The following is a 14577-nucleotide window of genomic DNA, read 5'->3' as shown; positions in this document are numbered from 1 at the left end:
CTCAGGACACCGAGAGGTATGTGGCAGGGTCTACAGTCAATCACGGACTACAAAAGAAAAACCAGCCCCGTCGCGGACCATGATGACTTGCTCTCAGACAAACTGAAAAACTTATTGGCTCGCTTTGAGGACAATACAGTGCCACTGGTAGGAAGGAAGGAAGCATCATGGCCGCCAGTCTTCTTGTTTTGTGTTCATGAGAATGGCAGGAGAAAGAGAAATAGTATAAGTTATAGTATGAGTTATACAGACAAGATACATTAGATATTTATTAGTAAGTTGTTACTTTAAAAGGAGGATATTCCCCATTTTGACGACCAGTTTACACACTTAACCCGGCTGTTGTTGATACCGCGGCACAGTTTACACACTTAACCCGGCTGTTGTTGATACCGCGGCACAGTTTACACACTTAACCTGGCTGTTGTTGATACCGCCACACAGTTTACACACTTAACCCGGCTGTTGTTGATACCGCGGCACAGTTTACACACTTAACCTGGCTGTTGTTGATACCGCAGCACAGTTTACACACTTAACCCGGCTGTTGTTGATACCGCCACACAGTTTACACACTTAACCCGGCTGTTGTTGATACCGCGGCACAGTTTACACACTTAACCCGGCTGTTGTTGATACCGCGGCACAGTTTACACACTTAACCCGGCTGTTGTTGATACCGCGGCACAGTTTACACACTTAACCCGGCTGTTGTTGATACCGCCGCACAGTTTACACACTTAACCGGCTGTTGTGATACCGCGCACAGTTTACACACTTAACCCGGCTGTTGTTGATACCGCCGCACAGTTTACACACTTAACCCGGCTGTTGTTGATACCGCCGCACAGTTACACACTTAACCCGGCTTTTTGATACCGCCGCACAGTTTACACACTTAACCCGGCTGTTGTTGATACCGCGCACAGTTTACACACTTAACCCGCTGTTTGTGATACCGCCGCACAGTTTTACACACTTAACCCGGCTGTTGTTGATACCGCCGCACAGTTTACACACTTAACCCGGCTGTTTGTTGATACCGCCGCACAGTTTACACACTTAACCCGGCTGTTGTTTATACCGCCACACAGTTTACACACTTAACCCGGCTGTTGTTGATACCGCCACACAGTTTACACACTTAACCCGGCTGTTGTTGTACCGCCACACAGGTTACACACTAACCCGCTGTTGTTGATACCGCCACACAGTTTACACACTTAACCGGGATGTTGCTCGCTCTAGAGATCCATTATTAAATAGCTAGTACCTCGGTTCTGTAACAACGAATGCTTGTTAACTTTGCAAAGTAAATTCATGGGTTTTCATTTATAGTTTCTCTCAGTTGCCTGCTGCCTGCTGCRTTTTRAGAACTTGTCCTCCTGGTGAAAAKAATACAGAAAGTTTATGAATAAAATAAAGTCACGTTCTGGAAAAGACATGCATAATACATGTGAAAGGCTGCATGCAACCAGTGACTGCCAGGATGAATGCACAGATACACTTCATGAGTGCAGAATGACGTTCTGAGACTGCATGAGTCATAGGCTGCTTTCCAAATGGGACCCTATTCCCTAGATAGTGCTCTACCAGAAACYCATACAATTCAAAACAAGGGAGGGTGTGAAACCACTTCCTCTGAGCTCTAGGAGAGATGGAAGGAGAGCGATGGAGGGAGGAGAGGAGAGGAGCAAATTGTACACCTCTCTGGACCCAGCTCCATTTGCACATACAAACACAAATGCATACGCGCGCGCACACAGTCTACACATCTGGGTCAAACAGACTGAAGTTTGTCTGCCAAGGAAATCAGTTTCTGAGTACAACAGGTCTGGCTGTTTTGAGCTCAAGTCAAAACCACGTGATGCAGTGGACATTCTGAAGTAAATTGTTTTGTGTAGCGACCYTGCTGTTGACATTCATACATACAGTGGCTACTTTTAAAGGGCAAAYCTGAAAGCCTTCCACTGAAGAATACACTAATTCATTGAATGTTTCACTGTAGTCATAAAAACATGGATAGGGATGCATGTAAACCAGAAAGGTCACAATCTCTGCCACTGAGGCTGTACAACATAGTCCCAATGAAATCAATCCCCCTGTCGTCTCCCACTTCCTCTGGCTTGTCCATAAATGACAGGCTTTGGTCAGAAACTAGACCAGGGTGTCAGTGTGCTCCTCTCAGCTCTAGTCACCAGCTGCTCGTTATGGCACACACTGTCACCATCGTTAGCCAAGGCGCGTCATCAGACTCACCTGGACTCCCGTCATTCTCTGATACCTTCCCTATATATGTCATCCCTTTGTTCCTTCCAGGCATCATGTGTTTTCTGTTTCAGTTTGATTGTCTGTGTTCTGTTAGTGTTTTGTTTTGTATTATGTCCGTTTATTTCATTAAAACACTCACTTGAACTTGCTTTCCACTCTCAGCTCATATCGTTATACAGGGTTAATGAAGAAGACAATGAGGCTATTTAGTCATCCTGTTTTCTGCTTAGGGCATGTGCCGTGGGGACTGTGCAGACTGAGATATGTTTTGGGAGTGACAGAGAGATTTCAGCTAGTGAAGACTGAGAACAGAGGTATAGGCAGTAGATGCAGAAGGACTGATTAAAGAACCTTCACTGTGTCTCACGAACAGCTGATGTTTTAATTAAAAGGTGATCATTCCTAGGAATATATATCCTTCTGTGTCTCTGTTTCTGTATGTGTTCTCTCTCTCTCTGCATCGATATGTTGGTTAAAATCACACAATTGCTTTATTATTTAGGGGGTTTTATGGACTAATATAGTTGACATTCACCACATGTAAAAATAATGTTTTTTTGTTGTTGTTGTATTAGAAAATAATATATTCAAGGATTTCCTCTTGTAGTTATTGCCTTCAGCTACATTCAAGTGAAATATTTGTTATTGGACTAAGCTATGTGCTGAATTCCCCTGTGCCACTCTGCTCATCTAAAGCAATGTTACAGACTAGTTTTCGAGAGACAATCTGAACTGACCTGAAGAGGTAGTCTGAGTCCATTACACAGAGGATGTGGGCTTGTGCTGTGTAGAACGACAATTTATTACCGCTTTCTACTCAGTCATTGGGGCTGGATTGTAAATTTGTATGTGGGGGACAAGGGCTGCATTTCCATACTAATTGGTGTCTTATGACCAAAGATCTGATGTGATTGGTCAAAAGACAAATAGTGGAGAGGGAAAAAATCTGAATTGTGCTGCTGTTTAAACGCAGACAATGAAGATCCATCAATCAAGTATTTGTTTTTGTATATGGTTTTTAGAAAATATATTGTCACAATTTGTGACTCACGTGCTGAACAAAAACGCCTTTATCTGTTTGACTCTCCAACTCCATACAGTCATGCAAACCAACCATGGCATGACGCGGTGGAAAGGAGTGGCATGATGGCAGAACAAGACTGGTACCCCTACCAGGCCTACAATGGACTGGACAGATTTCTTTCCTCATCCACTCAAAAGGTGACACCTCATTCACTCCAACACACTGTATAACAGTGACTGAACTTTTTTTAAAGATTTGATATGTAAGCCCTTCTGCATCAATGAACCTTCACCGATAGGTTTGAGGGAATGAGTGGGCCAGTCAGCGGGTTTAACTGCATTAAGACTGCCAGGCCACGTCCCAGTGAGCCACTGGCTGGGTTTATTGCTAGTACTAATAGATTGCTCTCTCTCTCTCTGGAGTGTATTGTATTTGATGAAGGTGATGTTAATTAACGTTGCTATGGTTCTCCCTCCCTCCCTACCTTTCTATCTCTCTCTCTCTTTCTTTCTCTATTTCCTTCTTTCTTTCTTTTTTTCTCTCTCTCTCTCTCTTTCTTTCTCTCTTTCTCTCTCTTTCTTTCTCTCTCTGTGTGATGAGTGAATAAATTAATTAGTAAATAGAAGGTTATCCAGATTGTATGTATTGTGCTTTATGAGCTGCAATGACACAAGAGAATTTGACATTCAAAAGTGTCTCTAATTCCCTCTCTCTCTAATCTCCCCCCCTCTCTCTCCTTATCTCATCTCCTCTTCTCCAGTTTGTGGCCTTTGCCTCCTTGTTCTTCATCCTGGTCTCGATCACCACCTTCTGCCTGGAGACCCATGAGGCATTCAACACCATCACCATCATCAACAAGTCTGAGGCGGTGCTCAACGGCAGCCTGCCGGACCTGGGTCCTGATTACATTATCGAGACGGACCCGGCTCTCACCTACGTGGAGGGTGTCTGCGTTCTTTGGTTCACCCTGGAGTTCATGGTGCGTGTCATCTTCAGCCCAGACAAGCTGGAGTTTGTCAAGAGCCTGCTCAACATAATCGACTTTGTGGCTATCCTGCCTTTCTACCTGGAGGTAGGCTTGAGCGGACTGTCGTCTAAAGCAGCTAAGGACGTCTTGGGCTTCCTCAGAGTGGTAAGGTTTGTCAGGATCCTGCGWATCTTCAAGCTGACGCGACACTTCGTGGGGCTGCGGGTGCTGGGTCACACATTGAAGGCTAGCACCAACGAGTTCCTCCTTCTCATCATCTTCCTCGCCCTAGGTGTGCTTATCTTCGCCACCGCAATCTACTACGCCGAGCGCATCGGCGCCAACCCCAACGACCCCACGGCCGGCGAACACACCATGTTCAAGAACATCCCCATCGGCTTCTGGTGGGCCGTGGTCACCATGACCACGCTGGGTTACGGTGACATGTACCCGCAGACGTGGTCGGGCATGCTGGTGGGCGCYCTGTGTGCCCTGGCGGGCGTGCTYACGATAGCCATGCCTGTGCCCGTCATCGTCAATAACTTTGGAATGTACTACTCGCTGGCCATGGCCAAGCAGAAGCTTCCCAAGAAGAGGAAGAGGCACATCCCCCAGGTCGCACTGGGGGGATCCCCAACCTGCCTCAAAGTAGACCTCAACACCACCTGCAACAGCCCCCAGGGGGACCTCTGCAACATGCAGGGGAGCAGGGTGCTGGAGCGCAACCAATCAGGTGAGACCGCCAGCACACCACCATTGTATCTTAAGGTGGAATTTGTCAGTGGGTCTAGGGGTTTATTCATGTATAGACAGAAGGGGGGGCAAGGGAGAATCTATGAGGGATCTCATTCAGGTGGAAAACAGTGGCCTTTTAACAGACCCCGGGGCAACACATGGTTTTCCTCTTGAGAGACTCTAGCACCGCTGATGTCCTTAGAATGTTTAGCACTTCTGTTGCCGGACATAAGAAATGATGCGAAAGGAATTGATGGGTCGGAGATGATTGCTGTGAAATATTTCTTCGTAATAAGATTTTTGGACGAAACAGAAAAGCCTTTGACTCTTGAGGTTTTAAAGTAGGGATTGTTCATTTGTGATTACTGTAGGTGGCCGTTTCCCCCCTGCAGGCGTTCATCTGTAAATCATCTGACACATTGATATTGATGGAAATAGTGTTGACCCTTGTTCCTTGGTTTCTTTTAACTATAATCCAGAAATTCCTCAGGGTGTTTCATGCTCTGGTTTCTTTGCAATATGTTGCTTTATTAGATGTGAAATATTAACATTTAATAGTTCAGAACTAGCCATGCTTTAATAAATGTTATTCAAACAGATTAAATCTGTTGAAAAGCCAGCATGATTTTCTTTTTTGGGGGGGGGCTTAATTTGAATTGCAGGCAATAGCATTGGCTATTTATTCTTAACATGCTGTGTGCAATCAAATGATATGCTGAATTCAAAGTGGAATTTTTCATTAGATTAATTCTAATTAAGCTTTTTGATTATAAGATGTGATAAATGCTAAATTTCAGCCTGTTTGTTTTGACATTGGCAAGCTCTTTTATAGGCAGACACTAGGTGCGCTGACACCATCGATTGGGGTCTGTCTATTTCACCTTTGACCCTTGTCCCCAGCGCGCCTGGTCTCGTGGCATTTGGCAAGCGCTCTTGATGTGGGAGTTTGTTTGATGTGTCCTGATTCGATCCCTTAACCTGCTTTCTCGCCCCTCTTCCGCCCTACCACCTTAACCCTCCTCCTCCTCTCTCCCTGCGGTCACCAGTGCTGTCAGGGGACGGCAGTGGAGGCAGTGATCTCCAATGTCCCCAGCACAGAGGAGAGGGTCCCATGCGCAGGTCCAGCACCCAGAGCAGGAGCGGAGGAGTGGGGGGACGTGCTTCCTGCTGGCTGCCAGTGACTACACCTGCCCTGCCGACGGTGGGGTCAGGAAGACAGGTACTGCGTCACCCCTCTGGATCAGGATCTTTATGCATGTGCATCAGCACCCGTCATCATGGACGTGTCTATTTTCATGGTTTTGTTTGGTTTTGAAAGGCATGGCAAATGTCAATGTCCATTATCCATTATTCATTGTTACATCATTATTGGGAATTCATAAATAATCATTCATTAATGTGATTCATAACTAAATCATTTAGGCGTTTCTGTCATTGCTCATTCAAGGCTGTGGGGCTTCATTTGTGGTAGTGGTCCTAAAATACCGCACAAACCTAATCCACTAGTCTAGCTTGTGTGATAAGGGAAACCTACTGCTACGTTCAGTTGACACTATACCCTTGGGATATGGACAATGATCAGATGATCCACGAAAAGTCTCCTTCCTGTATCTGCCACATGTTGAATTCCTCCCAGGAAAGGGGAGGAAGACAGAGGCCTCGTCTGCTAATGATCCCAGCCTGAGGCTATAGGGGATGTTGCGTGGCGCAGTCCTGTAGTGTGTCTGTGGAAAGGTCATGTTGGTGGCGACCCAGTCTTCCCACACTGTGCCCTAAAGGTCATCAGGAAGGTAGAATCCATCTGCAGCACCAGACAGACAGACAAAGTGCACGACAGCCTTCTATCTTTGAATGGCATGCTAAATGTCACTGAAATGTGGCTAAAGACAACAGACAGAACAAAATACAAACACTAGACAAATAGAAAAAATAGAAATAGAATCAAGGTTGTTAAATGAGGTCATGACCTGCTTGTTGTACAGGTGCTGCTGGTGTTGAGTAGAATGACTGTTGTTTTACAGGTGATCTGTGTTGATTAGAATGACTGCTGTTTGTACAGGTGATGCCCTGTGTGTGAGTTGAATGACCTGCTGTTTGACAGGTGATGACGTGTTGAGTTAGAATGCCCTGCTGTTTGTACAGGTGCTGCCTGTGTTGTGTTAGAATGACTGCTGTTTGTACGGTGCTTGCCTGTGTGAGTTAGAATGACCTGCTGTTTGTACAGGTGCTGTGTGGTGTTAGAATGACCTGCTGTTTGTACAGTGAGCTGTGTTGAGTTAGAATGACCTGCTGTTTGTACAGGTGCTGCTGTGTTGAGTTAGAATGACTGTGTTTGTACGGTGATTGCCGGTATTGTTGAAACCTGCTGTTTGTACAGGTGTGCCTGTGTTGTTAGAATGACCTGCTGTTTGTACAGGTGATGCCTGTGTTGAGTTAGAATGACCTGCTGTTTTGTAAGGTGATGCCTGTGTTGAGTTAGAATGACCTGCTGTTTGTACAGGTGACTGCCTGTGTTGAGTTAGAATGACCTGCTGTTTGTACAGGTGATGCCTGTGTTGAGTTAGAATGACCTGCTGTTTGACAGGTGATGCTGTGTTGAAGTTAGAATGACCTGCTGTTTGTACAGGTGATGCTGGTTGATAGTAGACTGACCTGTGTTGTACAGGTGATGCTGTGTTGAGTTAGAATGACCTGCTGTTTGTACAGGTGCCTGTGTTGAGTTAGAAGTCACTACCATACTGTATCGTGTCTTCAAAATAACCTTTTTGTTGGAATGAGAAATTACATTTTGGGCCTAATGAACGTTTAGACCTAAATCGTACTTCACTGTCTTAATTCCCAAGCTTTATCTCTGTCATCTTGAGCAGTTAATGCTGTGTTAATCTATTCTACACTGTAATATGGAACGCTTTTGCTAATTGCCTCTTATCAGAAGTGAACTGCCTCTCCAGAAGGCAATCTAAATCTCATGCTTACACTGGGTCTGCTGTATGGCCTGGCAATCAACCCACTCCTCTGTGTGTAATTGTAGAAGGGAATGGTTATAACTGTCATTTGGGGTTAATGTTAATTATAGCATTATTACTATAGGATACGTTTAACTGTTGCAGGAGTCTTTTCTTATTAGGATTCATTCTATGGTTCAGATTGTTATGGTTGATTAATTGATTTGATATTGACTTAGTGCAGCTCTGATGTCTGCGCAGTTAGTGTTCCTGTTTAACTCAACCATCCATTACATGGAGACACACACAAAGCCAGTCAGTAAATCTCTCTGGGGTACCAACTCATAAACCTCACAGCCCCCCATGTGTTGACGGGACAGTGCTGTGCCATGCTCAGCCCACCTGGCATGAGACAACCCTGGGCCTCCCACCACCTGGACCCATGCCCACCACAGGGCGACTCTGCATCATCATGGGCTATGGAACRGTTGGGTGCCACAAGGCGAGCGTCCAGCTGTGCCCTCGTCTCAGCCTCCTCAGCCGGCGGTGGCGGTCGCAGCAGTGCAGCGGTTAATGCATAAAACATGAGGTCCTTTCTAGTCCCCAGCACTACCTGTCGGCACAAGCTGAAGCTGCCCTTTGTTCTGCCAGCTCGGCTGGTTCTGAAGCGGCCTCATTTGCGCGCCGTCCCTTTTGAGTAAACGCTGAAACAAATGGCCATTTCCATCTACAGTATGGTAATGATGCTGCAATCCCATTAGCTTGTCTTTCTTCCTCTCCCTCTGTCTTTGTGCCAGCTGATTGGCCAGCTCTGTTAATGGTCTGGCTGGTTTGTTGTTTGTTTGTTTCTCACTGGCGTCTGGACATTAAAAAGGACTGCTTGCCATATAAATGAATGTTTTAGTTGGTGTGCACCACCTGCTTACAGGCTCGTCAGCGCCGTTCACTTTCCCATTATCATCACCGTCATTTCCACAATCATCACACTCCTCATCATCTTGCTTTACATTTAAACACAGTTATTTTGCATTTAAACACAGTTATTTTACATTTAAACACAGTTATTTTACATTTAAACACAGTTTTTTTGCACGCCCTGTGTTTTTGATGCTGGCTTTATTTCAGAGACTTTGTACACATCAGCACAAATGCTAGAGCTCCTGAATGAAAAGCAGTTTTTAGCCTGATATATATATATATATATATATAAACACTTTAATTAGCAATTGAAATATGAACACATCTGTATGAGATTATTGCTTGAATAAATTGTGTGACAAAACGTAGTAATGATGCCATTATATGAGACATTCATATTGGCATAACTTCAAAAGCAGTAATTAAAGCAAAGTTCTGTCAACATATTCAATTAAATGGACATTTTCCGTCTGACCTGTGTCATGAGAAACTACATATGTGCATGAATCACCGTATGTATGTACTGCTGCTCTGTCTCACTCCTGTCTCCTGTCTTGTTTCATTCACGTGGCTGGCTTGGACTTGGAATACTTGACTGCGTGCCTGTGTGTGTTCATGTCCCGTTCCTGTGCCCTCGCCCACTCATCCGAAGGCTGTGAGAAATCCCCAAGCTTAAGCAACATAGCGGGCTTGGCTGGTAACGCCCTGACGCTGTCTCCAGTGACCTCACCCTACGATTCACCGTGCCCGCTGAGGCGTTCCCGCTCCCCAATACCATCCGTCCTGTGAGGCCCGGCCCAGAGCGAGGCTTGCCTTCCATCTGAGCACACTCCCRTCCCCCACCCCTACCCCCAAAACACCCGACAGAAGCCAYCTTCATAGGCGTTAGCTCTCTGTAGCATCCTGGAATCATATAATATACTCTGTGAATGTTGTTAGCTACTTTAGAGACTAACCTTAGTGGTTTCGACCACAGACTAACCCTGCTCTTCTCCTCTTCCATACAAACGTTGCTTTGAACTGTAGATGTGGTGACCACCCCTGAAGTAGCTTAGCTGTTGCAGCACTTTGAATTCCCGCATACTTCAGTTTTAGTTGTGCTTTTAATAATGCAATAAAAGACTCTTGAATTGGGTGGCTCTACAAATGTCCTAGACTACGCGAAGCCACAACCCTTACCTAGTACAATTCACGTGCCAGCTATCTGCCATAACCCTCCTCCAGGAGATTTACTATGCTGAGCCCGCGCCCCTTATTATTTTCGTCGTGTACTCGTGCAGTGGTCTGGGAGTATCGCGACGTTGTTCAGGTAAGCGCATCTACTCATAGCTCTCATCGCCATAGTCACATCTCTCCGTGCTCCATGAAAATGAGAATATGGTCACTTTATTTTGTGGGGGGGGGTGGGAGAACTTGTCATGGACTATATCTTGATTCACACGCTCTTCACCTGCCACCCTCTCGCTCTCACCTGGCCACCCTAGTCCCTATGACTGCCCCCCTGCTCGCTCTCACCTGCCAGCCTTCCCTATGACCTGCCCCTCCTGGCGCTCTCCACCTGCCACCCTGTCCATTCTCTCACCTCCATGCTGTCGCTCTCACCTGCCCGCTGTCGCTCTCACCTGCCACGCTGTCACTCTCACCTGACCCCTCTCCGCTCCTCACCTGCCACCCTGTCCCTATGACCTGCCCCCCTGTCGCTCTCACCTCCACCCTGTCCCTTGACCTGCCACCGCTCGCTCTCACCTCCACTGCTTGTCCGCTCTCACCTGCCACCGCTGTCTCTCTACCTGCCCACGTGTCATTCTCACCTGCCATGCTGTCTGGCTCTCACCTGCCACGCTGTTCACTCTCACCTGCCCGCTGTCGCTCTCACCTGCCCCGCTGTTCGCTCTCACCCTCCCCGCTGTCGCTCTCTACGACCTGCCCCGCTGTCGCTCTCACCTGCTCCCGCTGTTCTGTCTCCTCTCCTGCCACACTGTCTCTCTCACCTGCCACACACTGTCTCTCTCACCTGCCCCGCTGTCGCTCTCCATCCTGACCCACCTGTCGCTCTCACCTGCCCCGCTGTTTCGTCTCTCCTGCCACACTGTCTCTCTCACCTGCCACCGCTGTTCTCTCTCCTGCCACCCTGTCGCTCTCACCTGCCACCCTGTCTCTCCTGGATGTCTGCCACGCTGTCAGTCTCTCACCTGCCTCGCTGTCGCTCTCACCTGCGCCGCTGTCCTCTCACCTGGCGCGCCGCTGGTCGCTCTCTCCTGCCCACTGTTCTCTCTCACCTGCACGCTGTCGCTCTCACCCTGCCACGCCTGTCACTCTTCACCTGCCCGCTCGCGTCCGTCTCTCCTGCACACCTGTCACTCGTCATCCTCCCGCTGCGCTCTCACCGCTGCCACGCACTGTCACTCTCACCTGACCCACTGTCGCTCTCACTGCCCGCTGTTTGTCTCTCCTGCCACGCTGTCACTCCACCTGACCCGCTATCGCTCTCACCTGCTCCGCTGTTCGTTCCTCACCTGACCCAGCTGTCGCTCTCACCTGCTCCGCTGTCGTCATCCTGTGTAATCATTTTGCCAGCGGTGTGTGGTGAGAAAGAGAGAAGCAGAGATAAAAACTAAAGAGAAGACAGGTTAAAAACGGTGGGCCTGGGCCGTGGGAATGTGCATGGGACTTGTGTGTCTGCATCGTGCCATTGGCCTCCACCTGGGGGACTGAACACACAACATAAAATGCACAACAGTGTTTTTTCTGTTTTCTCTGCATGTGGGCTATGCTGGTTTGCTTCTGTTTTCAAATGTTTTACTGTGATCTTATTTAACTGTCAATCGCTTGTGTTGCCAAGCTGAAGTGTCTCTGATATTGTTTACTCACAGATAACTGCAAAGAGATTGTCTTTACTGGTTTCACGCAAGCAGAGAGCAGCATTCTTTAATTGCTGGGGGAAGGCACATCCCTGGTGGAAAGGTAACATTGTCCTTCTGAAATGGCATGTGAGCTGCCTGCTGAACACTGTGCTGCTGATCCCTGGTGGTCACCTCTGGCTAATGGCCTTTTGTTTAAGTGTGTGTGCAGAAGGGGGTAATTCAACATTGTAGTCACGGAAATGACATCGCACCCCCTCTGCATCATGACTCATGGCTTTATACACACATGCGTGATGTGCACTCATATACACACACACAAACATTTGACAGACGCGCACACCACAATACACCACATTAGAACACAGACACACACACACACACACACATTTAGACAACACACACACACACCACATTAGACACAGGACACACACACACACATTAGACACACCACCACACACACATTTCTGTATATTCTTTAAAAGACAGCAGGAATGCCTTTGATGGTCCTATCAAACCAGAGCCTTTGTTTTATTAATAGCGATGTAATTCATTATTGATGAGAGAATTTACTACTCACATAAATTGTTGCCGATGCTAACAGGTGTGTCGCACGACAGAGGACATTACCATTCGCAATATGCCTCACCCAATCCTTTGTCTATACTAGTTGCAGAAGGTTGCTAAGCAACTGGCACATAGTCAGACGCATCTCACAGTTGCTGAACACACAAACTGTCTCCTAATTAAAACGAAAAGCTCACGACTAGCGCTTTCCATATTTCTATATTAAAATAATTATTGAATCACCCCCCCTCCCATTGCAATACTTTGCATTGATTGAGCGTTTACGATCATGACTTCATAGAATGCCATCGGTTTGTATATTATTCATCTTTACATATAAACTGTAAATGAGAAGCAAATATCTGAACGCAAAATAGCATGAATCTGCATGTGGTTAGGTATAATGACTATAGATTATTATCATTAGAGCGCATTTCTGATATTTAGAGATGTGACCTGCTTTACATTCTGTTTAGCCGTTTACGTGTCCGATTGGAATGACGGCAGTCATCAGCCAATCAGTGGACTAACAAGACCTATGTTGTGTGTGGATCCTATTGAATCACACAGCGTCACTCAAGGGACGTGAACCAACCAGAAACACTCACATCGGTGAAGGATTGTTGACTGACAAGCGTCAGGTCAATGACGCTGCCTGGGAAAACAGGAACTGTCCAAGACTGAGGTCAATTGGAATTCTGGAAGTAGGATGGGACCAGGGGGAAAGTTGTCTTTTTCCCAGATTCTCAATGTCATGGATATTGAGTGAAGCATAAAACTGTCACAAGAAAAAAAAAGGACCCTTCTTGGAAGACGAGGCTAGCTGCTTTATTTAGATATTGTATTTGTAAATAATAACATGATACAGCACATGGGTCAAGAAGCTCCTCTCTCTCTCATCTGTCCTTTGGWTTGSGAGCCAGGTAAAAMGGTCATGCTTAGACCTCCATATCAATCYCTCTCCATGGTATCCCTCCTCGCAATACATGTTATTAAGATGCATCAGTTGAGGCACTATGTGTTCTGAAAATGGAGTSTATTAATATATGAATTCTGCTTAATATACWGTAAAGAGAGAATAACGTGGGATAAGTTGAATAAATGTGACATACGGTTTCATCAATGCTTTTGATTCCCTTAGACGTGTTGGTGGATTCCATGTCATTGCTGTGGTGTGCATTTACATGTGTGTGTTGTGAACTCCAGGGTAACATCTAGACATCATGCAGTTGTAAAGCAGAACAATGAAAACCTATAAGAAACCCATTTCACTCTTCCAGCTAGTTTGAACATAGAACGAGGAAGCTTAAAGTACCCTGTAGAGATGTGTTATCCTGGACACCATACCCCAACAATCAGATACAATTTGCAATAATGACACCCAAACGAAAGGCACCGATTTTCACTGTGATTTTAGCTACCTGCCACAAGAAATAATACACTGGTCTAGTACAGCCTATATAACAGGACAATGCTAAAGCACCCCTCCATTGACTTGATAGTGAGGGTTGATTTTGACCATCAGTAATTGAGGGATTGGAATACTGTGACCTGCACAGTGAAGACCCCCCCACCCACACACACACACACACACACACAACTCTCTGTGTAGTGCATTGCTGCTTAACTCTTTGAAACGTCAAGGGACACCAATCAGTATCTATTCTTCTATGACAAAAGTGATTTAAATGTGTTTATTTTTTTGAATCTCGAACATGTAATTTTGTGTCTCTTGTGGAGTGCTTGGTTTKCTTGTGAAAGTTATGGTAGCCCAACACTGTTTCTCTCCATTACGTCCACAACTGTCACTTGGGCTTGATCCAGCTTCATGTTCTGTATCTTTTAATGTGAGGACAATTCTAGTTGGAAGTCTGTATTTGTGGAGCCATTTGTTTGGCATTCTAAGTGCATGCTATAAAAAAAGAAAACATGTCAATTGTAAAACAGGATGACAACATATATCACGTTCAAAGAGATGTGTAAAATGAAATGCCAGTGGGAAAATCACATAAACATATTTAACTTTTAAACCATTGTTGTTTCTTTCTTACTCACAAATTGCAGGAGAATACTGTCTTTGATAGAGGAACAGCTTAGCACCACGCTGATCCAACTAGGTCCATCCTTTTTCATAAGACTCACACAGGTAATTCTATTGCAATTGTCTTTGTTCAAGCTACACATTTTACGCTGTTGACGTATGAAGAAGGATCCATTTTCATTCAGATATCTAGCATCACCCTTTACTCCTACGGCTTATCGTCAACGATAATGATAGCAGTCGTTGTG

The 14577-nt window shown here is 45.9% G+C and overlaps 1 protein-coding gene across 1 annotated transcript; it reads left to right on the top strand.

Moving 5' to 3' along the window:
* Nucleotides 1-4013: 4013 nt before the first annotated feature.
* Nucleotides 4014-14318, top strand: LOC112075655 (voltage-gated potassium channel KCNC2-like; the record flags this gene model as incomplete). The annotated part of the gene is given in 5 exon segments (XM_070440998.1): nt 4014-4995; nt 6044-6124; nt 6127-6216; nt 11734-11824; nt 12765-14318. Coding segments are annotated over 4 exon segments (1212 nt in total), but the record flags the coding sequence as incomplete, so codon positions are not given.
* Nucleotides 14319-14577: the final 259 nt, after the last annotated feature.

This window comes from Salvelinus sp. IW2-2015, unplaced genomic scaffold (genome assembly GCF_002910315.2).
Source record: "Salvelinus sp. IW2-2015 unplaced genomic scaffold, ASM291031v2 Un_scaffold3323, whole genome shotgun sequence".
Lineage (NCBI taxonomy): Eukaryota > Metazoa > Chordata > Actinopteri > Salmoniformes > Salmonidae > Salvelinus > Salvelinus sp. IW2-2015.
Note: the sequence above shows the minus strand (reverse complement) of the source record. Positions and strands in the feature narration are given on the sequence as shown.